The 25,663-nt window shown below is 43.0% G+C and overlaps 1 protein-coding gene across 1 annotated transcript in view; it reads right to left on the minus strand.

Moving 5' to 3' along the window:
* The window catches only part of LOC106547732 (lipase member M), a 12,176-nt gene extending 5,775 nt beyond the window's left edge, over positions 1-6,401 (minus strand). The window contains exons 1-5 of the mRNA XM_087701873.1: positions 6,293-6,401; positions 4,396-4,513; positions 3,705-3,903; positions 3,189-3,298; positions 921-1,057 (exon numbers count right to left, since the gene is read on the minus strand). Coding sequence (XP_087557999.1) covers positions 921-1,057; positions 3,189-3,298; positions 3,705-3,903; positions 4,396-4,513; positions 6,293-6,394 — 666 coding nt within the window. The 5' untranslated portion in view covers positions 6,395-6,401. The remainder of the gene's footprint in view (positions 1-920; positions 1,058-3,188; positions 3,299-3,704; positions 3,904-4,395; positions 4,514-6,292) is intronic.
* Between the last annotated feature and the right edge of the window lie 19,262 nt (positions 6,402-25,663).

Consider the following 25,663-nt stretch of genomic DNA (forward strand, 5'->3'; position numbering starts at 1 on the left):
TCATGCTCCTATTTATAAAACTCAGTGCCTCTGTGAAAGGTAAGGATGACTACTGCGTTTGTGGCACAATCAGAACATTGCGTGTGTTGAAGTTGTTTTAACGCAAACCAAAGATGCCTTTTAAAAAACAAGTTTGCATCCTATTCTTATGCATGCCAGTGCTGTGTGTCAGGTCATTTAAGGTGGTTCTGACAAGTGTCATCGGCATCTTCATATCTGGTCACATGGGCAGCAAGCCACTCCCACAAAGGAGGCCACACCCACAGAGTAGGTTCGAACAATTTTTGAAACCCACCACTGGTGTGTCATGTATAAAAGGATATCCTTTTGATTGTGAAATTGTGAGTGCTATTTTCAATTTGTTGACCATCTGACCTGTGAGACCGCCTACTGCCACACTCCTCCCAATGGCCGGTAAGATCCCACAGGGTGGGCCTCCTTCAGATGCCGTCAGCCAGACAATGTTGGCTGGCGGCTCCCCGGAGGAGAGCCTTCTCTGTGGCTGCCCTGACCCTTTGGAACGAGCTACCCCCAGAAATCTGGACCTCACCCACTCTCATGGCCTTCAGAAAAGCTCTTAAGACCTGGCTATTCCGGCAGGCCTGGGGCTGTTGACCTCATTGTTGAGGTCCAGCCCCGACTGAAATGAATGTATCTGAGCTGTTTTTAACTTGTCTATTTTATTTTTATTTTCTTTTATTGTTTTTTTTTCCGTTCCCCTCTCTGTAAGCCTCCCGGAGTCCTCCGGGATTGGGCGGCCTATAAATAAAATTAAACTTGAAACTTGAAACATAATCTGTGATGCCTCTACATACAGGAAAAAGACTACTAAAGCCTAGTTAAAATTTCAAATTACAGTAAGGATCTGTCCTTTAATGATTCTTTGCTTGAACAGGAATTGGAATAAAATATAAACTTACCCGAAGGAACCTCTCTGGCAGATTCAGAAGTCTTATTATAGGACTTTTGGCATACTTAATTCTAGTCACAGGGGCTAAAGCGAAAAACATTTTGACCTTGTGAGCCAATTCTGGCATGGTTGAAAATGCTATAAATGCTGGGGGAAAAAATCAAGAAGAGACAAGAAAGGTTTTTTTTTTTAACAAAAAGGAATAAAACCCACCACCTTCCTTCCTGCTCTGTTTAATTTGCACACTAACATTTCAACAATAACAACATTTCAATATATTGGGCATAACTATTTTAATAGTAGGATTTTATGGATGCCCTTTTGAGAGAGGGGGGAGGGAGGGAGGGAGGGAAACAGTGAACAGAGAAACTCTATACACAATGTAGACTATATTGTGACACTAAATACATACCTATGTCCTTGGCTCAGCTGATAAAGGAGGAGAACCTTGTGGCTTAGTGGTTAACACAACCGCTTAATATGTAATACAGCACAGGTTCAAATCCCAGTAAGGATATGGCTAGCAGATGAGAGCTAAACAGCTTGAAATAGATCTATACTAGTCTCCCTTTATTTATTTATCAGCACAAATGCAACACAAATGTAACAAAGGCAACAGTAAAAATAATGGCTTTCTGTCATGATGGTCTCTTGTGATGAGCCGATAGACAGAAAAAGGAAGCAGTATGCTTCCTCCCATATTTGGGCATACCAGGGGTTGTGACACTAAATAGATACCTATTTCCTTGGCTCAGCTGATATAGGAGGAGAACCTTGTGGCTTAGTGGTTAACACATCTGCCTAATATGTAATACAGCCCAGGTTCGAATCCCAGTAAGGGTATGGCTAGCTGATGAGAGCTAAATAGCTTGAAATAGATCTATACTAGTCTCCCTTTATTTATTTATCAGCACAAATGCAACACGATATAGACTATTGTATAGACTTTGCACCTGAGAAACAAGAGTACACACTAAATTCAAAACACAAAAGAGTGTTTTTTTAAAAAATTCTTATAAGGCCAACTAATGGTCAGAACTAAATGGGTGCTAGATAACGGTCAACAGAATTCACAGGGAGTGAATTTAGCACCAAAAATAGCAGCCCGTATTGTTCCCGATAGGCTTCTGTTCCAGTGGTGGGTTTCCATGTTATTTGCTTCCAGTTCATTTGTCCGTGCACTCGCGAATGCGCAGAAGCAGCCGGGTGGGTGGGCGGAGCCTCCCACCACCGCTACTAATGTTTCGCCCAATCCAGGCCAAACTGGGAGCAACCCGCCTCTGCTCTGTTCTTTGAAACTCTAGCCCAGGCCAACTGTCAGCCTCTGTTTTGCTGCTGCTTCGGCTGCCATTGAAACGGGGAGGGGGGGCATGGTATTTGGGAGGGGACTACTAATTGTGCTGGAGGAAGATTCTGGAGTTTCTGCTGCCTGTCTTACTGCGCATGCGGAGGAGGTTTCCCGCCAAGGCCAACGGCACCGACATTCCATCTGGGTGATGCCTTTCGATGTTATCTCACACCTGACACTTGGGAGAATTATGACTGGACTGTGACTGGGATGCCAAGGGGAGGGGAATGGGTTATTCTATGTATCATTTGCTTTCGCGCCTAAATAATCAGTCTTCGCTTTGCTACGCTTCTGATCATTTATAATTAGTAAAAGTACACTTGATTTCTATCAATGGAGTCTAGTGGTTTTCTTTTCCTGATTATCCAGTGAAGGAGTGCTGGCACCAACTTTGACAAGGGTGGCAGGGGTAATGGAGCAATACACTCACAAAATTAAGATAATATCACAATGAGGGAAAAAGTATGGGTGCCCTGCTTCACTTCTTTTCACGAAAGCTTCAAAGGAATGCTACCAGTGGGGCTTGCAATCATATTTCTGACCCGAATGATTTGATTTGATTTGATTGCACTTATGTGCCACCCTATTCCCGGAGGGACTCAGGGTGGCTAACAAATCAAGGGGAGGGAATACAGACAAGGGGAAAAAAAAACAAGCAGCTACAAAAAGAATTTAAAAACAATCAACAGCCACACAATTCGAGCGGGGACGGGAACTCGTCAGCCCCAGGCCTGTCGGAACAGCCAGGTTTTAAGAGCTTTGCAGAAAGCCTGGAGGGAAATGAGAACTATCAAAACTTTCAAACAAGGAGGAAATCCTATTTTAATATTAATCTCCCCCACACACACACTTCCTCATAGTATGAAATTCCTACATATTTGGACTGCTGTAACACAAACACTACATAACAGCTTTTCTTCATTTACATACCTAATCCAGCACCCTGTGAGTAGCCAATATAGTACAACTGTTGTTGGCCAGTTTTCTTTAGAATGAAATTGACGACAGCTGGAAGATCATACTTTGCCATTTCATCAAAGCTAGGGAAAGATACAAGGCAAAAGAATTGAATTCAAGAATCTATTTAACAATCTGATGGGGATTCTGAAGGAAGCCAAAATAGTGAGTGAAATAAAGTGGGAACAGTGCTATATACAATAATTGTCCTCTAGATGGTGTATCAAAATTTCTGTTCCATATTAGCTTGATATGGAAACATATTCCACAATTCTGAAGAGACAGTTTGTAGAATTGTACATGTTCCAATTTCCAACATTAGAATATTGAATACGGATTACGAAAATGAATTCATCCCTAGAAGCAAATGCCAGATCTAATTGAATTATTTTGGATCTTAAATTATTTATGGCATGAGATGGAAATTATTTTCTCTTTTCATTCCATTTCCTTGCTGCAAAATACCATGATTGCAACAATAAAATATACCTGAAAGCCCAAAATTCATCTTCATTCACAGACAGGTTTTGGTGACTTCTGGACCAAATATTCCCCCTGCTGTTTCCAATCCAAACATCAAATCCAGCATCGGCGAGGATGAAGCCCAAACTGTTGTGGGCGAAGTTGGTAACCCAGTTGCTTCCATCTCCTAGCAAACCATGCTGGAGAAATACTACAGGTTTCATATCTGGAGAAAGAATGTAATATTTTATTTAGATATTAACATTATTTTGTTTTACTAGGAATAAATGTGTAAAAAGAATGGAATGTGGGGAAAATTGTGATTTATCTATGTAGGATATACAACCAGAGCCGAGGTGGCGCAGTGGGTAGAGTGCAGTACTGCAGGCCACTTCAGCTGACTGTTATCTGCAGTTCAGCGGTTCAAATCTCACCGGCTCAAGGTTGACTCAGCCTTCCATCCTTCTGAGGTGGGTGAAATGAGGACCCAGACTGTGGGGGCGATATGCTGACTCTGTAAACTGCTTAGAGAGGGCTGAAAGCCCTATGAAGCGGTATATAAGTCTAACTGTTATTGCTATCGCTATATTGGGTTGGAACAGGACTCAATTTATATGGACAATTCTCATCCATCCATTCATATAGTCCTAGATATGTACTTCATTTTTTTTTCCTGGTATGTTTCTACCTTATCCCTTGCTATATCTCTTTATCTCACCAAAATCCATTTGATAGTTTCTGCCAGATGGAATTCTGTTCAAGCTAAGGATATAGCCATCTGCTGTGATCACTTTGTATTCCTCGCTCAGGTAGCCTTTATGGACGATAAGTTCATTCTGCAACAAGAGTAAAAACAAACCAACAATTCAACAGATATTTTAAAAATTTGTGGCACTATCTCATATCATCTTCTGGAATTATGTTTGATGTATCTGCAGCTGAGCACCGAGTGATTATTAGAGAAATACAGTTTTAGGAAACGGATAGCAAGTTGCAAGGATAAATTCTTTTGTCACACAATTCTCTCTTTTTTAGGGCTGTTATAATAGTGGTTTTTTTAAAATTACCCCTCATATTCTGTATCACGTTTTTTTTCCCCCTAGGTGTCATTAAACTAATGATTGAAACAACACTACATTATGCATCTTTTAAAAAAATAATTATTAACCAGAAAAATCTGTGGGAAGATGGATGATCAACTGATGGAGACATATCATTTTGTCCCACATCATGAGCCCTTCTTGAATCTGCAGTAATTGGGTTTAGGTGGAAATCATGAGGATGATTTGATTCTCTATTATCCATAGAAGATCATTTGAATAAAAATATTAAATACAGTGTGATGTTTTATATCTTATGTCTGTAAAAATTTGATATCACGCCTATCCTCCGCGAGCTGCACTGGCTTCCCATTGGTCTCCGGATGCAATTCAAGGTGCTGGTTATCACCTTTAAAGCCCTACATGGCCTAGCACCCGGATATCTGCGGGACCGTCTTCTGCCACATACTTCCCAACGACCAATAAGATCGCACAGGGAGGGCCTTTTCTGGGTGCCGTCAGCCAGACAATGTCGGCTGGCAACTACCCGGGGGAGGGCCTTCTCTGTAGCCGCTCCAACCCTCTGGAATAAACTCCCCCCAGAGATCCAGACCTACCCACTCTCATGGCCTTCCGAAAGGCTATTAAGACCTGGCTATTCCGGCAGGCCCCGGGCTGTTGAACTCACGATTGAGTTCCAGCCCCGATTAGATTGGGTGTATGTTGTGGTCTTTTTAATCAATGTTTCTGTGTTTTTTAACTTCTATTTTAAATGTATTGTTGTAAGCCGCCCGGAGTCCTTCGGGATTGGGCGGCCTATAAATTTATTAAACATTAACACAAACATTAACATATAATTTATTCAGCTTTCATCAGGTCCATGCAAAAATAGCAATAGCAGTACACTTATATACCGCTTCATAGGGCTTTCAGCCCTCTCTAAGCGGTTTACAGAGAGTCAGCATATTGCCCCCAACAATCTGGGTCCTCATTTTACCCACCTCGGAAGGATGGAAGGCTGAGTCAACCCTGAGCCGGTGAGATTTGAACTGCTGAACAGCTGATCTAGCAGTAGCCTGCAGTGCTGCATTTAACCACTGCGCCACCTTGGCTCATTGGCTCAGTTGGCTTTAGATTCGTTTAGTGTAAGGTTGTCTTGATTTATATTCATAAGGTGGGAGGTAAAGGCATAAGGATCTTGAAGATATGTGCCTTTGATACACTATCAAGACGTTTAAATATGGTTTCAACAGAAGATGGGAGATGAGTACCACATCTCTCTTACCTGACCTTAAGGATAACTAAATGGAACAACTCATTAAGCCACTGACTGTTTCGATGTATGAAATGTAGACTGAATGAACCAATGATAATACTTGGGTATATTGCAACATATATTAAATGCATCCTTTAAAAATAGGGAAAGAAAATCAATCATGTAAATTGATAAGTGGATAATAGATATTTAATTTGGAAATCCCACGAGACAATGAGTCTAACTTTAAAAAAATATGAGAAGCACATTTAAAGTCAAGCATCATATTAATTTTCCATGAAAAGTGAAAGGCAACTTACAACATTCATAAAGGCTTCTGAATCCGTAGCTCTCTTTGTTCTTATTAGTTTTGAGTAGGCAAATCCGTGAATCAGGCATATTGTAATTATTAATGCCTGCATCCTTTGCCTGTTTAACAAAAGACATAGATTTCTTAATGACTGCTACGTATAACATTACGACACAATTGTGCTTGTTAAAAAGCTGTATGACCACAAACCATTCTAATGGCTACTGTTCAATGTATTAAATATAGCAACAGCAATAGCAATAGCAGTAGACTTATATACCGCTTCATAGGGCTTTCAGCCCTCTCTAAGCGGTTTACAGAGTCAGCATATTGCCCCCAACAACAATCCGGGTCCTCATTTTACCCACCTCGGAAGGATGGAAGGCTGAGTCAACCCTGAGCCGGTGAGATTTGAACCGCTGAACTGCTGATCTAGCAGTCAGCTGAAGTAGCCTGCAGTGCTGCATTTAACCACCGCGCCACCTCGGCTCTTAAAAAGAAGCTGCAAGGGACTTAAAAGTCCCTTGCAGCTTCTTGCTAAAATGATTGTTTTATATACTCCAAAAAACTTGCTTCCTTAATTTTCACAGAAACTAAAGAATGTAGTCAAACGGATATCTATACAAGACAACAGAACTTTTGATTCAGTTTAGTTTTATAAGAAGGATAACTGTACATAGAACAAAAAATATTTTGGCTACCCAGAGGCAAACCAGGGAACAATGAAATATTGCCTAACTATCTGCCTCCACTTCTGTTTGAAAATACTTTTGCTCTTTTCTAGAAACAACTACAAATGAGAATCTATATCCATTCAGTTCAGTCATATGAGTGAACCTATAGGATGAACTTCTAATTAAAGGAGAATAAGAATAAAAGAATAAGAGTAATAATAAGAACTGAAGCATGTCTTGCAGATCAATAAACACACTGAAATGTCAGAACAATGTCATATATATTCAACAGCCATTTTGCTCTGATACTAATAATTTATTAAACTTGTATGCTCGATTTATTTTGGAAAAACTCTGGAAAAATTGTAATAGATTTATCTATGTGATCTGCTAATTAAAGCTCCTTCGCCGTATTCTTTTCTCTCATAACTAAAAAAAATAATTTAAAACCCTCAGATAAACCGTGTAATTCCCTTTATGGCTGGTGGTAGCCCTTTCATCTTTAAAATTCTAACAAAGCCACAGATAACTTCAAGAGGAAAAAAACAGAAATAAAGTAGTTATCTTATGCTTCTCTATCAACATTCCTTTTTCCTGTAGTACGAGATATGTTTGTTATACTTACTGGTTTTAATAGTCACTTGTTCCTCCAAAAGTTTCAGATGTTCAGATGGGGATTCTTGACACAATATTTATACCAGAAATGTGAGATAAAGGTGATAGAGAAGTTGCGACATTTAACCCTTCCTTGGAAAGCGTGTAGTGGAAACATCTATTTCCATCTCTTCCCCTTCTCCTTTTAGCTGCTTTTTCAATTTAGTAATATTGAAAGGAATTCGTTGAAGACTAGATTTTGCTTACATTTTTAAGGACTGTTGTAGTGACTGTTCAAGAGAATATTGAAAGGAATTCATTGAAGACCAGATCTTGCTTACATCTTTAAGGACTGTTGTAGATTGTAGATTGTAGAGAATTGAAGAGAAGGGATTTCAAATGCAAACATTTTGTCTCATTCCATGGACTTTTCATCAGAAGAATAGACTTGTTCCTACAGTTTTTCCAATGCATACCCTGTGTGAGCACTGCAGAGAACATATTATCCATAAAATTTCAAGGATTCACTGTGCTTCCTTCCATACTTTGCTTCCTTGCCCCGGCTAAGCATTTTCCCACAAGCACAGGGTCACTTTTGATTTCAGATTTTATTTTATGTCCGAGTGTTGATCCATTGGTTGCAACAGGAATTGACTGACCAGCTTGTTGCCCCAGCTTGACCTGAGGGACTGAGAGAGAGAGAATAACTGACCCAAAGTCACCCATCTGGCTTTCATGCCTAAGGTAGGACTCATAGTCTCCTGGTTTGTAGCCTGGAGCTTTAACCAGTAGACCAAACTGGCTTTCTCAATTACCGGTATTCACTTTGCTGTGGCTTGATATCCTGACATCCTGACAAGGTGGCGCAGTGGTTAAATGCAGCACTGCAGGCTACTGCTAGATCAGCAGTTCAGCGGTTCAAATCCCACCGGCTCAGGGTTGACTCAGCCTTCCATCCTTCCGAGGTGGGTAAAATGAGGACCCAGATTGTTGGGGGCAATATGCTGACTCTCTGTAAACCGCTTAGAGAGGGCTGAAAGCCCTATGAAGCGGTATATAAGTCCACTGCTATTGCTATTGCTATCTAGCCTCACAGCCAAGTGTGTTCTATTACTGGCAGGTTTGGAAAACATATTATCCTCTGTTTCTGAAGTCAAACATAATTTGAACATTTGGGTTAACTATGATCAACAGTCACTTTCTCGGGTACAGACCCAAAGTGGCAAGGATCTAAGCACATTGCCCTGAATCTGTTTAAAAATGCATCCACGCACACTATCAGAAACCTGCTTTCCATGAATAAATAATCGCATCCAGAGGTGGGTTCCTACCAGTTCGCACCTATTCGGTAGAACCGGCTCGTCAAATCTACCGAACCGGTTAGAAGAGGTTCCACCAGTGGACCCGGAAAGCAGGCCACACCTACAGAAGAGGTTCCAAACATTTTTTGAAACCCACCACTGGTCCTTGGATATGATTATTCTACACTATCATGCTCCTATTTATAAAACTCAGTGCCTCTGTGGAAGGTAAGGATGACTACTGCGTTTGTGGTGCAATCAGAACATTGCGTGTGTTGAAGTTGTTTTAACGCAAACCAAAGATGCCTTTTAAAAAACAAGTTTGCATCCTATTCTTATGCAGGCCAGTGCTGTGTGTGAGGTAATTTAAGGTGGTTCTGACAAGTGTCGTCGGCATCTTCATATCCGGTCACATGGGCAGCAAGCCACTCCCACCCGGTCACATGGGTGGCAAGCCACTCCCACAAAGGAGGCCACACCCACAAAGTAGGTTCGGACAATTTTTGAAACCCACCATCACTGGTTGAACCAGTCCAAACCAGTAGAAACCCACCTCTGGAGATGGTCTGCAGATTCAGTCTTAACTTTTTTGACAACTTCCTGAGGATGTTCCTACCTGATAGCATTAGTCCGAGATGCACTAAGTCTGATATGAAGGGGGCCTCCACAAAGGAGGCCACACCCACAGAGTAGGTTCGAACAATTTTTGAAACCCACCACTGATCGCATCCCTCAGTATTTTCAGGAGCACAGTTGCGTGGGTTGTTCCAAGGAAAAATACTTCTTCCCTTTGAAATGCTTTGTAGCCCTGAGCATTAAGACTTACAGAGGCCATGACCTCCATTTAGATTTCTTATCTATCCAGGGCTGATATATTCCATTGTCATTAAATGAATGCATCATTAAAAGATGTAGAGAAATACATCAAGCAAATAAAGACTTTGTAGTTTCGGAAAGCCCCATGCTGTGTTTTGTCATTATATACCCTCGGTGAATTTTCCACTGGATTTTCCCTTCACTTTTACATTTACAAACACTTTATAAATCAGACGCAGACAAAGAATGTTTGATCAGGCATGATAGGAGCAGAAGGGAGTACTGTGTGTGTGTTCACCAACTTGAGTTATTATAAAAAAAATAATAGGAAGGTGGGATAGCAATAAATATCATTCTTTTGAGCCAAGAGTTCAAAGTACCGTTGTGTGCATAATGAGTTTTGGCTACTAATCGATTTACAGCTTTGAGCCTCCCGAAATAATTTGTAGACTATGTTCATAAATAAATGAACTAAGATTACTCATGATTTACAGTATATGACATTCAACCTTTTGTATTTTCTATGATACTTCCGAACATTTTAAAACAAAGAATACTGCAGGGTATTTGAGACATTGATTTTTAAATCAATTTACATCTGGCTATCAGCTTTGTAAGTTGTATTTTCCTCCCTAGTGGCATATACTAGAGCAGGGGTGTGTCAAACTCAAGGCTCGGGGCCTGGTTCCAGTCCACTAGGTGCTTACATCTGACAGTCACTCACGACCTTGTGACCTCAAGACTGGATTATTGTAACGTGCTCTACATGGGGCTGCCCTTGAAGAGTGTTCGAAGACTTCAGTTAGTCCAGAACGCATCCGCGCGAGCAATTGTGGGTGCATCCAGGTACACCCACGTCACACCTATCCTCCGCGAGCTGCACTGGCTATCCATTAGTCTCCGGATCCGCTTCAAGGTGCTGGTCGCTACCTATAAAGCCCTACATGGCAACGGACCTGGGTACCTGAGAGACCGCCTCCTGCCGATTACCTCCCATAGACTGATTAGATCGCACAGGTTGGGTCTCCTCCGGATTCCATCTGCCAGCCAATGTCGGCTGGCGACTCCCCGGGGGAGAGCCTTCTCTGTTGCAGCTCCAGCCCTCTGGAATGACCTCCCCGTGGAGATCCGGACCTTTACTACCCTCCTGGCCTTTCGCAAAGCCACCAAGTCCTGGCTGCTCCAGCAGGCCGGGGGGCTTGCGAAACATCCAGCCCCACGGAAACTGTGAATGTTGCGTTTTTTTAAAGTGTTGTCTTTGTCTAGTTATTTCCCCTTCCCTTGTCTATTGTGAGCCGCCCGGAGTCCTTCGGGAGTGGGCGGCATACAAGACAAATAAATACAAATACAATACAAATACATCTGGCCCGCAGGGCCGTCCTGGAAACAGTGAAGGACTGGCCCGGGGTACCTCTGCCACTTGGGAGGATCGCATGTAGTCGTTCCGAGCTCTGTTTTCGCTGGCAGAAGGTTGCAGGGGGCTCTTGCAGCCAAAAGCAGAGCTTGGGAGCCTTCAAAGGTGCCTCTGATATGAGTGACGTCGAGCTGGCCATACCCATCCTGTCCCCCTGAGGTCAAACACAACCCTGATGCAGCCCTCAATGAAATTGAGTTTGACACCCCCCTACAGAGCATTACTCTGTCAGCTTCTGAAATTTTGCTGGCTCTTCGCTTTGGCCGACAGCGCCCTCTGCTGGGGGAGCAGGTCATTTTTGAGTCCTACTAATCACATAGAAATATTTCTCCATTAGGATATTTCTCTAACCTCTCAAGTCTCCCAATGGTGCACTCTTGGCTACTTAACTGCTAACTGTCCTCTTCTTCTCCTTTTCAGCTTTCATTAGTGCCTTCTCCAGAGAGCTGGGTCTTTGCATAATGTATCCAAAGTAGGATAGTGTTAGGTTGATCATTTGTGTTTTGACTGAGAGCTGTGGTTTGATTTGTTTGAGGGTCCATTTGTGTGTTTTCTTGGCCATCCACAGAATTCTCAGTTCTCCACCATCAAAGCTCAAAGCATCCAAAACCCGTCCTATCCTGATTTGATCCAATTTGGTTCTATTCTTTTGTTTGAATGGCACTTTTATCTGAGTGCTGGCCATATGGCCACAATAAATAGTGTATTGGATATTGGATATTTTGATTAAATGAATATAGGATATTGATATATGGTTATTGTTAGAATGCTGTTAGTCTACATGGTATTGGACCTGGGTACTTGAGAGACCACCTTCTGCCAATTACCTCCCATAGACCCATTAGATCCCACAGATTAGGCCTCCTCCAAATTCCATCTGCCGGCCAATGCCGGCTGTCGAAAACCCGGAGGAGGGCCTTCTCTGTGGCTGCTCCAGCCCTTTGGAACGAGCTCCCCCTGGAGATTCGGACCTTCGCCACCCTTCAGGCCTTCCGGACAGCCGTTAAGACCTGGCTGTCCCAGCAAGCCTGGGGTTGAGTTCCCCCCCTACTCGAATTTGCTGTGTTTGCTGTGTTTTTTAAATCGTCTGTATTGTTGACCTGTTTGTCTTACTTTTCTGTATTTGTTCCCCTTCCCTTGGCTTTTGTTCAGCCGCCCCGAGACCCTTCGGGGAATAGAGCGGCTTACAAATCAAATAAATTCCAATTCCTTCAAGGTAGACTCAACCAGAAATCCAAAGTCATGAATGCTAATATTACTTTTATTATAAGGTTACAGTAACAGCCTTGTAACTTTGATTTCACCTTCCTCCCTTATCTTCAGGAGAACTGCAACCAGTTTGGTTTAGTGGCTAAGGCACCAAATGGGGGAAAGATGGTGGGTTCTAGTCCCACCTTAGCCATAAAAGACAGCTGGGTAACCTTGGGCCAGTCACTCTCTTTCATCCGAGGTGGCGCAGTGGTTAGGGTGCAGTACTGCAGGCCACTTCAGCTGACTGCTAGTTCTGCAGCTCGGTGGTTCGAATCTCACCGGCTCAAGGTTGACTCAGCCTTCCATCCTTCCGAGGTGGGTGAAATGAGGACCCGGATTGTTGGGGGCGATATGCCGACTCTGTAAACCGCTTAGAGAGGGCTGAAAGCCCTATGAAGCGGTATATAAGTCTAACTGCTATTGCTATTGCTATCCCAACTCACGTCACAGGGTGGCTGTCATGGAAAATAGGAGGATGAATACCAATAAATAAAATAAAAAATAAAGCCATAACCTGCAACCTTTTTTCAGATTACAGTTCTGACACAGACTCAGGTTTCTTTTATCTGACTGCTATCTTGGCTGCAGCTCTTCTCCTGTTCTTCTAGGTTAAGAGCCGAGGTGGCGCAGTGGTTAGGGTGCAGTACCGCAGGCCACTTCAGCTGACTGTTATCTGCAGTTCAGCGGTTCAAATCTCACCGGCTCAAGGTTGACTCATCCTTCCATCCTTCCGAGGTGGGTGAAATGAGGACCCAGACTGTGGGGGCGATATGCTGACTCTGTAAACCGCTTAGAGAGGGCTGAAAGCCATATGAAGTGGTATATAAGTCTAACTGCTATTGCTATTGCTACTATTCTTCTTTTTCCCCGATTACAATTGGTTGGATTTACTTTTGGTCGTTTTACTTTTCCGAGATACAGCATATATTCCTTTAAAAGATGAAGAGGATGGAATCATCTCCATCTTACTATATCAGAGACAGATAGAAAGCCGGTAATGTTGGAAGATCTTGCTACCATTGCTGCCACAATGACCTTTGGTTGAATGACCACCAATGAAGGAAGAAAGAATGAAGAAGAAGAAGAAGCATTGTTGCCTCCCCCAACTTGACTCATTTGGGCCAAGTGAGAAGTAAACTATATTTGACTCTCAATTCAAGAAGAGAAAGTCATGATTCAGTTGATCGTTTGACCCATCCAGTCAGGCCAACTGTGGGAAGAAAAAGGGAAGGACATTCCTGTGAATCTTCTACAATTTGTGTGGGACAAACCGAACAGCTAAACACAAAATGATCTGATGCCCTCCAGATTTTAACAGATTACAGTTAGACTTACTGGAGTACAGTAGATTAGACCCACAAGTTGCACAAGTCTGTTTAGGGCAGTGCAACTCCATCCACCACCAAGAATGGCACAGTCCCAGAACTGGTAGCCCAAATCCAGGCAATCATGACAGGGTTTACCTGAAGCCTGTTGTTCCCCATTCAGATGGTTCAGATGGTGTCAAGCATTGTGGTGGCAACTAGTTTCGCCTGGTGCACCAGTTGCGTCCCTACCTGAACCGGGAGGCACTCGCAACAGTCACTCACGCCCTCGTGACCTCAAGACTGGACTACTGCAATGCACTCTACATGGGGCAGCCCTTGAAGAGTATTCTGAGACTTCAACTTGTCCAGAATGCAGCCGCGCGAGCGATTGTGGGTGCACCTCGGTACACCCACGTTACACCTATCCTCCGCGAGCTGCACTGGCTACCGATCGGTCTCAGGATACGCTTCAAAGTGCTAGTCGTAACTTATAAAGCCCTTCATGGTATTGGACCTAGGTACTTAAGAGACCGCCTGCTGCCAATTACCTCCCAAAGACCCATTAGATCACACAGGGTCGGCCTCCTCCGGGTTCCGTCCACCAGCCAATGCCATCTGGCTACCACCCGGGGGAGGGCCTTCTCTGTGGCAGCTCCGGCCCTTTGGAGCGAACTCCCAGCAGAGATTTGGACCCTCACCTCTCTCCAGGCCTTCCGGAAAGCCGTTAAAACCTGGCTGTGCCGGCAGGCCTGGGGTTGATGAGTTCCCCTCCCCTCTCGACTTGTATGGCTGTATGATTCTTGTTTATTTTAATCACGTGTATTGTGTTTTATGTTCCCTTTTTCCCCCTTTGAGTTGTTCGCCGCCCTGAGTCCCTCCCGGAGAAGGGCGGCATACAAATAAACTAAATCTTAATCTTAATCTAGATGAGGAGTACAAAGACAAGTGTTGTCTTGCCTACAATCAAGCATGGTGGTGGGAATGTCATGGTATGGGGCTGCATGAGTGCTGCTGGCACTGGGGAGCTACAGTTCATTGAAGGAAGCATGAATGCCAACCATGAATGCCAACACATACTGAAGCAGAGCATGATCCCCTCCCTTCGGATACTGGGCCGCAGGGCAGCATTTCAACAACCCCCAACACACCTCCAAAATGACCATTGCTGAAGAAGCTGAGGGTAATGGTGATTGACTGGTCAAGCATGTCTCCAGACATAAACCCTATTGAGCATCTGTGGGGCACCCTGAAACAGAAGGTGGAGGTGTGCAAGGTCTCTAACATCCACCAGCTCCGTGATGTCGTCATGGAAGAGGGCTCCAGTGGCAACTTGTGAAGCTCTGGTGAACTCTATGTCCAAGAGGATTAGGACAGTTCTAGGAAATAATGGTGGCCACACAAAATATTGACACTTTGGGCCCCGTTTGAACATTATCACTTAGGGGTGTACTCACTTTTGTTGTTGTTCCCCATTCAGATGGTTCAGACGGTGTCGAGCATTGTGGTGGCAACTGGGTGAGGAGTACAAAGACAAGTGTGTCTTGCCTACAATCAAGCATTCAGGTTGAGGGGACAATTAATTTAGAGAAGGGGTAGGCTGAAGGCTTCAAAGCATTCGAGTTATTCCGTGACCCCTCAAAAGCGCGAACGTCATAAGCGCGCCGACAACACCGCGGCGCTAAAACCCCGATTTCAAAAGCGCGCCAACAACAGCGCGCCGATAGAAGCGCGATTTCATTTAAGGTAAGATTTACAGTTAGGTTTAGGGTTAGGTTTAGGGTTAGGTTTAGGGTTAGGTTTAGGGTTAGGTTTAGGGTTAGGTTGAGGGTTACGTTACAGCGCGCTTCTGTCGGCGTGCTTTTGTCGGCGCGCTTTAGGACTAATTAGTCGCTCATTCGTCGCGCGGTTTTGTCACCGCGCTTTAGACACCGCGGTTTAGTCAGGCGCGCTTTTGTTGTGCGTGCATTTGTGGTGGAACCGAGTTATTCTGCATCTTGTGGGACATTTGGAGAACGTTGGTTTTTTTTTCTGGTGATATTACACATGCAGGGCTGACCCCTATCAAAGTGTCCACCAGAGGAAGTGATACTGTCAAACCACTCACAGAAAGTGTGGCCTTATCATTTGCTAAACATAGTACAGAACATTGGGGCAACGGTTATGTAAGTTGCAAACAAAATGTTACGAGTTGCATAAATTCCTTTTCCTAAGAAAACAGCATGACTGTTAGCTATTGGTGAACTCTATGTCCTAGAGGATTAGGAGAGTTCTGGAAAATAATGGTGGCCACACAAAATATTGACACGTTGGGCCCCATTTGAACATTATCACTTAGGGGTGTACTCACTTTTGTTGCCAGCAGTTTAGACAATAGCAGTTAGACTTATATACCATTTCATAGGGCTTTCAGCTCTCTCTAAGCGGTTTACAGAGTCAGCATATCGCCCCCACAGTCTGGGTCCTCATTTCACCCACCTCGGAAGGATGGAAGGCTGAGTCAACCTTGAGCCGGTGAGATTAGAACCGCTGAACTGCAGATAACAGTCAGCTGAAGTGGCCTGCAGTACTGCACCCTAACCACTGCGCCACCTCGGCTCGACAACAATGGCTGTGTGTTGCATTATTTTGAGGGGACAGCACCTTAATGCTCTTATACAAGCTGTATACTCACTACTTTATACTGTAGCCAAGTGTCACTTCTTCAGTGTCGTCACATGAAGAGAGATACTTAAATATTTACAAAATGTGAGGGGATGTACTCCCTTCTGTGAGATTCCTGTACAGGCCTGGGGCCTGTTAACCTCTTAAATGAGGTCCAGCCCCACTAAGGTTGAGTGCATGTTGTGCCTTTCCCCCCACCCCAAAGGTTTTATTTCTTTTAAAGCACACAAATATTTCATCATTCCTCAATCATTAAAACATCGAAGTACAATTTTTTTGTATGCCCCTCCCTCCCTCCCTCCAACCCCCTACCCCCTCCTCCTTCCCCCCCCCCCCCCGACTTCCCAGAACCCGTACACGGTATGGATTTTTAACAAACACAGTCTAAAATCTATTGAGAAAAAAGAAATAAAGAAATTAATGACATCTCTACATTGACCTTAGCTTCTTCTTGCTGAGCTAACTTTAAACAATTTAAATCATTTCTGATCTTAAGCATAGGCTAACTGGAATTTCTTGGTCCCGTATTTATTTTGTATATAGTCAATCCATTTTTTTCCAGTCTCGTTTATATCTCTCATTTGAGTGATCTTTAAGATATGCCGATATTTTAGCTATCTCGGCTAAGTTTGTGACTTTCAATGTCCATTCTTGAGTTGTAGGCAAATCTTCCTTCTTCCAGTATTGCGCCACCAACAGTCTTGCTGCCGTTATTAGGTGCAGAATCAAGTTAGTCTCTACCACTGTAAAGTCAGTACATATAACTTTGGGATTGAGTGGCATATAAATTTATTAAACATTAACATTAAACATTGTACAAACCTCTAGGTGAAGACAGGATAAGAATGGCTGTCTCAACAATGGAATCATCTCAGGAAATCTCCAGGTTCCCTGGGAACTCCAGGCTTGATAGCATAACCAGGTCTTTTAACACCTTCACAGTTTCCAGACATCAACAGCGGAGTTTAATTTGCAAGGGGTAGAGATGTATAACTATGTATAACTATCCCTCTTTGAGGGAGATGACCATTTCAGTAATGTGGGAGAAAAATAAAAGTTGGGAACGACACCTCACTCCATGGTGACAGATGAACTCACCCCATGGCTTCATGAAGATGTTGAATGGGATAGTACACTGTTCTGGCCCCCACTTAGCCTGTTCCAAACTACAGTCACACAAAGCTTGCCAAAAGAAAGCCTTTTTTTAAAAAAAAAATATTTTCAAAACAATAGCAATAGCAATAGCAGTAGACTTATATACCACTTCATAGGCCTTTCAGGCCTCTCTAAGCAGTTTACAGAGAGTCAGCATATTGCCCCCAACAATCTGGGTCCTCATTTTACCCACCTCGGAAGGATGGAAGGTTGAGTCAACCCTGAGCCGGTGAGATTTGAACCGCTGACCTGCTGATCTAGCAGTAGCCTGCAGTGCTGCATTTAACCACTGCGCCACCTTGGCTCAACACATAAAATCTTCCTTTTTTACATACTGTAGGAAGTGTATCAGTTGGTTTCAAAAGACTTTCGTGCATCTCTTCCACAGTCATCAAGCATAATTCATATTAACTGAAGTATTTTAACTCAGATATTTATACATATTACCATCATTATACCTCCATTTGACTACAATTGTTTAATTGTTAACCCTCCTTCCTTCCCTCCTTCCTTCCTTCCCTCCTTGCTTCCCTCCTTCCTTCCCTCCCTGCTTCCCTCCCTCCTTCCTACCCCCTTTCTTCTCTTTCTTCTCTCCTTCTTTCCTTCCTTCCTCCTCTCCTTTCCCTTCCTCCCCTTTACCCTTTCCCTCTTCTTCCCATTCCCCCCCTCTTTCCTACTCTTACATTCCCTCCCATTCTTCCTCTGACTTCAAAAGAAAGCCTTTATCAGTCCCAGCTGGCTGCGAGCCCAAAATAAACATAGATAAAGTCTCTTGCAAACAAGGGTTACGCAGCAGAATGCAGAAACAAAACTCTTACAGCACCAGGTTTTCAAGAAAGCCAATCACTTCTCCAAGTGTCTCTTTGAATCAGGGTTACAGAAAGCAAATCACTTATCCAAGTGCCTCTCACGAACAAACCACGACCGATGAACGACGAACCACGAACGAACGAATGAACGCTGACTTCTGCAACCAGGGCGTGGCACCATCAGTCCTTTTATCTCCAGAAGACGACACTAACGAGCCCCAGCTGCATTGTTATTCCTGCATCCTGACTCAACTCACAGCAAACTTCTGCTGCGTCACAACAGAACACTGAACCCTCTAACACACCACACATGATCTGACCATCACCAGGGAGACACTAAGGGCTCCCCTAATTTCATATCACTTTGCTACAGGTCTGACAGGAAAACCGATCAGCCGTGTGACCAGTGTCATACATCTTGGCCCTTTTGGTAGTCTTTATTATTCTCTGTCTGCATTTATAATTTATGTAATAAGTTGTAAAAGTTGCTATCTATTGGTAATCCCCAAGGGGATTTTTCAAGAGGCAACTGGATTTTCTGTTTTTTCTTCGAAGACGTTTTGCTTCTCATCCAAGAAGCTGCTCACATTTGCCAAATGGTAGCGAAGGTAAGTGAATCCCGCCACTGGTAAAGCTTTCAGGTTGAGGGGACAATTAATTTAGAGAAGGGGAAGGCTTCAAAGCATTCGAGTTATTCTGCATCTTGTGGGACATTTGGAGAACGTTGCTTTTTTTTTTTTCTGGTGATATTACACATGCAGGGCTGACCCCTATCAAAGTGTCCACCGGAGGAAGTGATACTGTCAAATCACTGTGGCCTTATCATTTGCTAAACATAGCACAGAACATTGGGGCAATGGTTATGTAAGTGCAAACAAAATGTTACGAATTGCATAAATTCCTTTTCCTAAGAAAACAGCATGACTGTTAGCCACTTGAACTGAAATGTGAGAATGTGGATGTTGTTTTTTTTGTCTTATACTTGAGGATTTTAAAATTATTTCCCAACTTAAGGAAGCTTAAGTGCACTTGATGAGGTCATTATTTCTGCATGTTATGGTTATAATCTAAAATTGCAGTTCTGGGGTTCTTCTATTAAAATATGAATTCTTCCACTGTTGTTAATGTAGCAGCAGGCATACATAGACTTTTCAGCATAAGTAAGATGAAACACACATTTCCCACTAAAAATGTAAATCATATTTCTAAACATACTTGATAAAGAGCCGAGGTGGCGCAGTGGGTAGAGTGCAGTACTGCAGGCCACTTCAGCTGACTGCTAGTTCAGCAGTTCAGCGGTTCAAATCTCACCGGCTCAGGGTTGACTCAGCCTTCCATCCTTCCGAGGTGGGTGAAATGAGGACCCGGATTGTTGTTGGGGGCAATATGCTAACTCTGTAAACCGCTTAGAGAGGGCTGAAAGCCCTATGAAGCGGTATATAAGTTTAACTGCTAAAATGCAATAGAATATATTTTTTTAAAAAATACCTACAGACATATTTTTCTACTCCACTCCCTTTATGCACATACTATCTCTCAGAACCTAAAAAAATAGCTCCAACAGAACTGAATGCCAGTACAGAAACAATTACCCCCTTAGCTTAAAGCAAGAAATATATCTAAATAATGAATGATAATTAACAGGGACTGAAAAAACATTTTGGAATATGTGAATGGTCTTTCCCTACAGCCAAACCAAGAAATGAACTCAAACACATTTTAAAGCATCAACTCAAGGACATCTTTCCTTAAAAAAAAATTAACCAAACAATTCCTCTCTGCCAATCTTTTTCTGGCTTACTCAGATGTATTATATAACCACTGGTGGGTTCCTACCGGTTCGGACCGGTTTGGCTGAACTGGTAGTGGTTTGGTGGCCTGGGTCGCTGGAACTGGCAGCAACCCAGGCCTGCCACGCCCCCAAACTGGTTCCCTTGTTTCTCAGTTCTGTGCATGCGCAGAACAATTTTAATTGCACTGCGCATGTGCGGGCAGCGTGCATCAAGCACACATGCACAGCGGGCACATGAGTAAACCAGTAGTAGTGCCTGCCGGAACTCACCCGTGATTATAACTTCTGATGTTTGCTTTTATAAATAAAGCAAAAATATACAGTAATGCTTCTTCACGTTTCAAACTTCAGCAATCTATAGGTTGAACCCTCCAGCACAAAATGGAATTTGTTAATTAGCGGCATAACAATTACCACTTTATAAGCTGTCTTCGAAATGATCTTATATATTTAAGATTTGTATGTATCTGATCCCCACACCTCAAGAAATAACAAAATCATTCAAATATGTTAATGAAACCTTTCAACAACTGCAGTTTACCTTTTCAAACTATAGCTATGGATAAAATAGCAATAAAAGCACCATGACAATATCATGTAGGAAGATAATTATTTAATTTCAATAATGATTTTTTTTATAGTGTATATATTTGTGTACACCAGGGGGCGACAACCTTAAACACTCAAAGAGCCACAAAGGTCCTAACCAGAACGCCCCATGTTCAATTATGGAGTCAACTGGAGGTCTGGCTCCCCCACCATAGAGTCTCCTCCTAGCACAGCATCCTTTTTCCTCTGCCAACTGGAAGACCAGTTCCTCCACCATAGAATCTTCTCATAGCATGGCATTCTTTTTCCTCTCCAACCTCAAGTCCGGTTCCTCCACCATAGAGTCTCCTCCTAGCATGGCGTCCTTTTTCCTCTACCTGTCCTAACTGAAAGCCCTATCAATTGTGGAGCCGACGGGTGACAGGGAGCCACAGCAGAGGGATGAAAGAGCCACATGCAGCTCCAGAGCCGCGGGTTGCTAACCCCTGGTACACACTATACAAAATAATACTAGGCAACCAGTCTTCAGAACCGTGACTTTAAAGTGATGATTGAATCCTACCAGAAGATTGTGATAAGATGGGCTCAATTTAATGTCATGGATTCTTTGTCTCAGAACACACTTTACAATTAACACATTATAACAGAACAATTACCCCTTGAAGAAAAGGTTATTTTCCAATCATTATTTGGGTGATAAGAGAGGAAGTATGAGAATATGGAATTTGACAAAGTCTGAAGATCTAATGGAACAATTTTAAAAACAGGAAGAGGAAATATAGGAGTCCCACTTTCTACATGACAAAAACTCGTGGCATTATGCTAGAAATAGATTTGACTAACAACGAAGGCATTTGCTTTTGTGTGTAACCCTGCTTCCTATTGTTTAATAATAGCACTAGATGTTTTTTAAAAAAAATAACTTGCCTAATATTTGAAATATTATTAAATATTTTAATAATATTTTGAACCTTTCCAGCTTTGCAGACACAAATAAAGCATGTACATATGTGCTTTCCCACTGCTCGCACAATGGGGGGGGGAAGCGTGCATTTGTGCTCTCCTGATGCTTCTGCAGCCCGGTTCTGAACAGCTCAAGGCCCTGTAGGGGACTCTAACCCAGGGGTTAGGGACTCCTGTTTTAAATCATTACAGGTATCCTTGTATTTCTACCTTTCTGTTTGTTGAATTCCCTAATTGTTGTTTACCATCACAATAAGTGCTTGATGAGCCGAGATGGCGCAGTGGTTAGGGTGCAGTACTGCAGGCCACTTCAGCTGACTGTTAGCTGTAGTTCGGCAGTTCAAATCTCACTGGCTCAGGGTTGACTCAGCCTTCCATCCTTCCGAGGTGGGTAAAATGAGGACCCGGATTGTTGTTGGGGGTGATATGCTGACTCTGTAAACCGCTTAGAAAGGGCTGAAAGCCCTATGAAGCTGTATATAAGTCTAACTGCTATTGCTATTGTACCTCTGGTTCTGAAAACTCATACTGCTTTTGTTTATCCCAGCAATGTTTGCCACTCACAAACAACCATTTCTTTATCGAATGCTGGAAGGAAGACAAATGCTTGTGTCAACTCTGAAGCGAACCAGGCTGAAGCCATCTTGTGCTGCCTCATAATTGCCACGAAGCCTGAGAGGTGGGAAGGGAGAGGGGAAAGTAGAGAGCCCAGTTATAGTCAAAACAAAATGTTTTTCCTGTGGGAACCAAGGTCATTGAAACAGGTGGCTTTTGAAAGAGAAGCGGAACCTGCCTTCCATCTTCAATGGACAATGCAAACTGGTGACACCTGTGAGGGGGGAGTTTTACTCTTTTAATTAGGTGAAAACAGCGGGAACTGTCAGAGTGGTTTTTCACCACCTGTGCCGAAATGATGTATCCAATAAACATGTCCTTTGAGGAGTCTCCCCTGCCTTGAAGTTATGCTTTCAATGGGCGCATTACTTGAACCGCTGACAGCGTGCTTTACTCTCTTTGCAGAACAATGCGTCTTGATGGAATCTCTGGAGTAATATATTTGAATTAATTAATTAAATGTAATCAGGTTGTCCACTCTAAAACAATTCTAGGTGGTGTGTAGTTAAAAATACAGGTAGCCCTTGACTTACAATCACTTATTTAGGGACCAAAATGACAATGGCACTGAAAAAGTAACTTATGGCTGTTTTCCCCATGATTGTTGCAGCATCCACATCACACACCTGTGTGTACACCCACATTACACCTATCCTCCGCGAGCTGCACTGGCTTCTGATTGGTCTCCGGGCTCAATTCAAGGTGCTGGTCATTACCTTTAAAGCCCTACATGGCTTAGGACCCGGATATCTGCGAGGCTGTCTTCTGCCACATACCTCCCAACGACCGATAAGATCGCACAGGGAGGGCCTTCTCCGGGTGCCGTCAGCCAGACAATGTCGGCTGACAACCACCTGGGGGAGGGCCTTCTCTGTAGCCACTCCGACCCTCTGGAATAAACTGCCCCCAGAGATCCAGACCCTACCCACTCTCATGGCCTTCCGAAAGGCTATTAAGACCTGGCTATTCTGGCAGGCTCCGGGCGTGTTGACCTCATGACTGAGTTCCAGCCCCGATTGACTGGATGTATGTTGTGGTCTTTTTTAATCTATGTTTCTGTGTTTTTAACTTTTCTATTTTTTTAAAATGTATTGTTGTAAAGCCGCCCGGAGTCCCGCAGTCTATAAATTCATTAAACATCAAACAAACATTAAACATCAACATCCCCATGGTCCAGGGGTGGGTTTCTCGCCCCGTTCCAACCGGTTCGGTTGGAACAGGGCCGGCGGAGTCCTCATGCACACGTGCAGCGCACGCATGCATACTAGTGTCTGTGCGATGCTCCAGCTGCTCCTGGAGGATCGCGCAGGCGCTGTATGTGTCCTGCGCATGCGTGGAAGCGCAGAACTCGTCAAAACCGGGTAAGGAACGCGGGCGGGCGGGTGGGCCCTTCGCCGTTCCCGGAAGTTACTTACTTCTGGGTTCGCCGACCAATCGGTTCGTGGGGACTGCCGCGAACCGGTTGAAACCCACCCCTGCCATGGTCACATGATCAAAATTCAGATGTTTGGCAATTGGTTTCTGGTTGTGACAGTTGCAGCATCCCTGGGTCAAGTGATCATCTTTTGTGACCTTATGACCATCAACGTTAACGGGGAAGCCAGATTCACTTAAGAAGCATGTTACCAACTTAACAACTGCAGTTATTCACTTAACAAATGTGGCAAGTAAGATCGTAAAATGGAGAAAAAACTAATTTAGCAGCTGTTTTGTTCAGCAACAAAAATCTAGGGCTCAATTGTGATCATAAGTCAAGGACTACCTGTACTGATAAAATAGAGATGGGAATACAAACAAGAAACTTCACCTATCCAGAAGTAAAAAAAACATTCTGACCAAAGGAAATACATACCCAGTGTGCAAAATTATTTTAATCCCAGTCATATTTGTTAGGAATATAATCTAACAGTTGGGTTGGCAATATATAAATCATGTAACAATGCTATACCTGTTTCTTTAAATCATACTGTAAAATGTGATTGGTTGCTCTTTTCCTCAATCGGCCAGAAGAGGGAGCCAGAATGACTGTTAGTTCTCTGTTCGTTAGATGCTGGGCTGATCTGATCTGAGTGTTTTTGGAAGCTGGCTGTTAGAAAGTGCCGTGAGCTATTGTAAGTTTAGCTACTGCTATCAAACTTTGAGTACTGGACTGTTTGTATGATTATGGACTATGTTATTTAGATTATCCCTTAACTGAAAGATATTGATGACTGACTGTCTTATCCGTGTATAATTTGGACTGTTTGATGGACTCTGATACCTCTATTTCCATGAAAGTAAAAGCCTATTTAAACTGCAGTGTCTCTGTATGCTGGTTTGTGTGTTCTCCAACACAACTCTCACAACACTTGTCTGAACGCATTCACTCTCCCAACGGGGAGCTTACCCAACACTGGTTATAGGCCCAGAGTGTACCAGATGTAGCTAAAGGGGAGTTCGTGTTGATATGCAATACCGCATACAGATAGCTGTTTATTTAGTGATTGCACTATCCTGGAGAAGATGGCGAGTGACCCATCAACAAGCTTATCGATGATAACCCGATTGGATGGAACAAACCAGTATAATGAGACCACCTGACAGGTATCAAGCGTCCATAGCATGTCAGGCAAATAAGGTTCCTGCAAATTACCAAGAATAAACTCTATATACAACTGAGGAACAGAAAGCTTGGAAAGATGCAATGGAAAAGGAATTAAACTCATTGCATAAGCTAGAAGGGTATGAAAATGTAAAGTTACCACCAGGTAAACATGCCATTGGTTGTAAATGGATTTTCAAACTTTAAAATAGTGTAGATGGGACTGTAACCCATAAAGCCAGGTTAGCTGCACAAGGGTTTGCTCAGTCAGCCAGTGACTATGATGAGATCTTTGCGCCTAGTTTAATCTTACAACATTATGTGCAGCATTAGTGTGGGCAGCTAAGAATGAATGTATAGTTAATCATTTAGATGTAGAGACAGCATATCCTCATGCACCGTTGCAACATACTATGTATTTACAGAAGCCTGCAGGATATAAAATGGAAAGTAAAACTGATTGCCGGAGGTTGAAAAAGAGTCTTTATGGCTTGAAGCAATCAGGATATGAATGGAATCAATGTATAGTTGAAGAGTTAACTAAGATAGTTTTAAAGCTGGCAGGGCTGATCCATGTTTGTTTAAGAAAGAAAGTAATGGTGTGATTTCATTGTTGCCATTGTTCACTGACGACACAGCGTTAATCCCTAAAACTGAGCAAGAAGCTATGAGGATTATAACATTGTTAAGGACGCAGTTCAGTATAAAACATCTTGGTGAGATTAGGCAATATCTTGGGTTAAAGATAGATAAAACTAGGGGAGGATACAAAATCTCACAAACCGAGAAGATTAAGCAGCTACTCAGGACATTTAGGATGGAACTGTGCAAACCAGCTAAAACTCCAAGGGTCAGGAATTTAGCCATGATGGTGTAAAAAGCCCTGTGTTTGATAAAGG

The sequence above is a fragment of the Thamnophis sirtalis genome, unplaced genomic scaffold, assembly GCF_051295495.1.
Source record: "Thamnophis sirtalis isolate CommonGarterSnake01/CBP01778 unplaced genomic scaffold, rThaSir2_p1.2 scaffold_15, whole genome shotgun sequence".
NCBI classification, from domain to species: domain Eukaryota; kingdom Metazoa; phylum Chordata; class Lepidosauria; order Squamata; family Natricidae; genus Thamnophis; species Thamnophis sirtalis.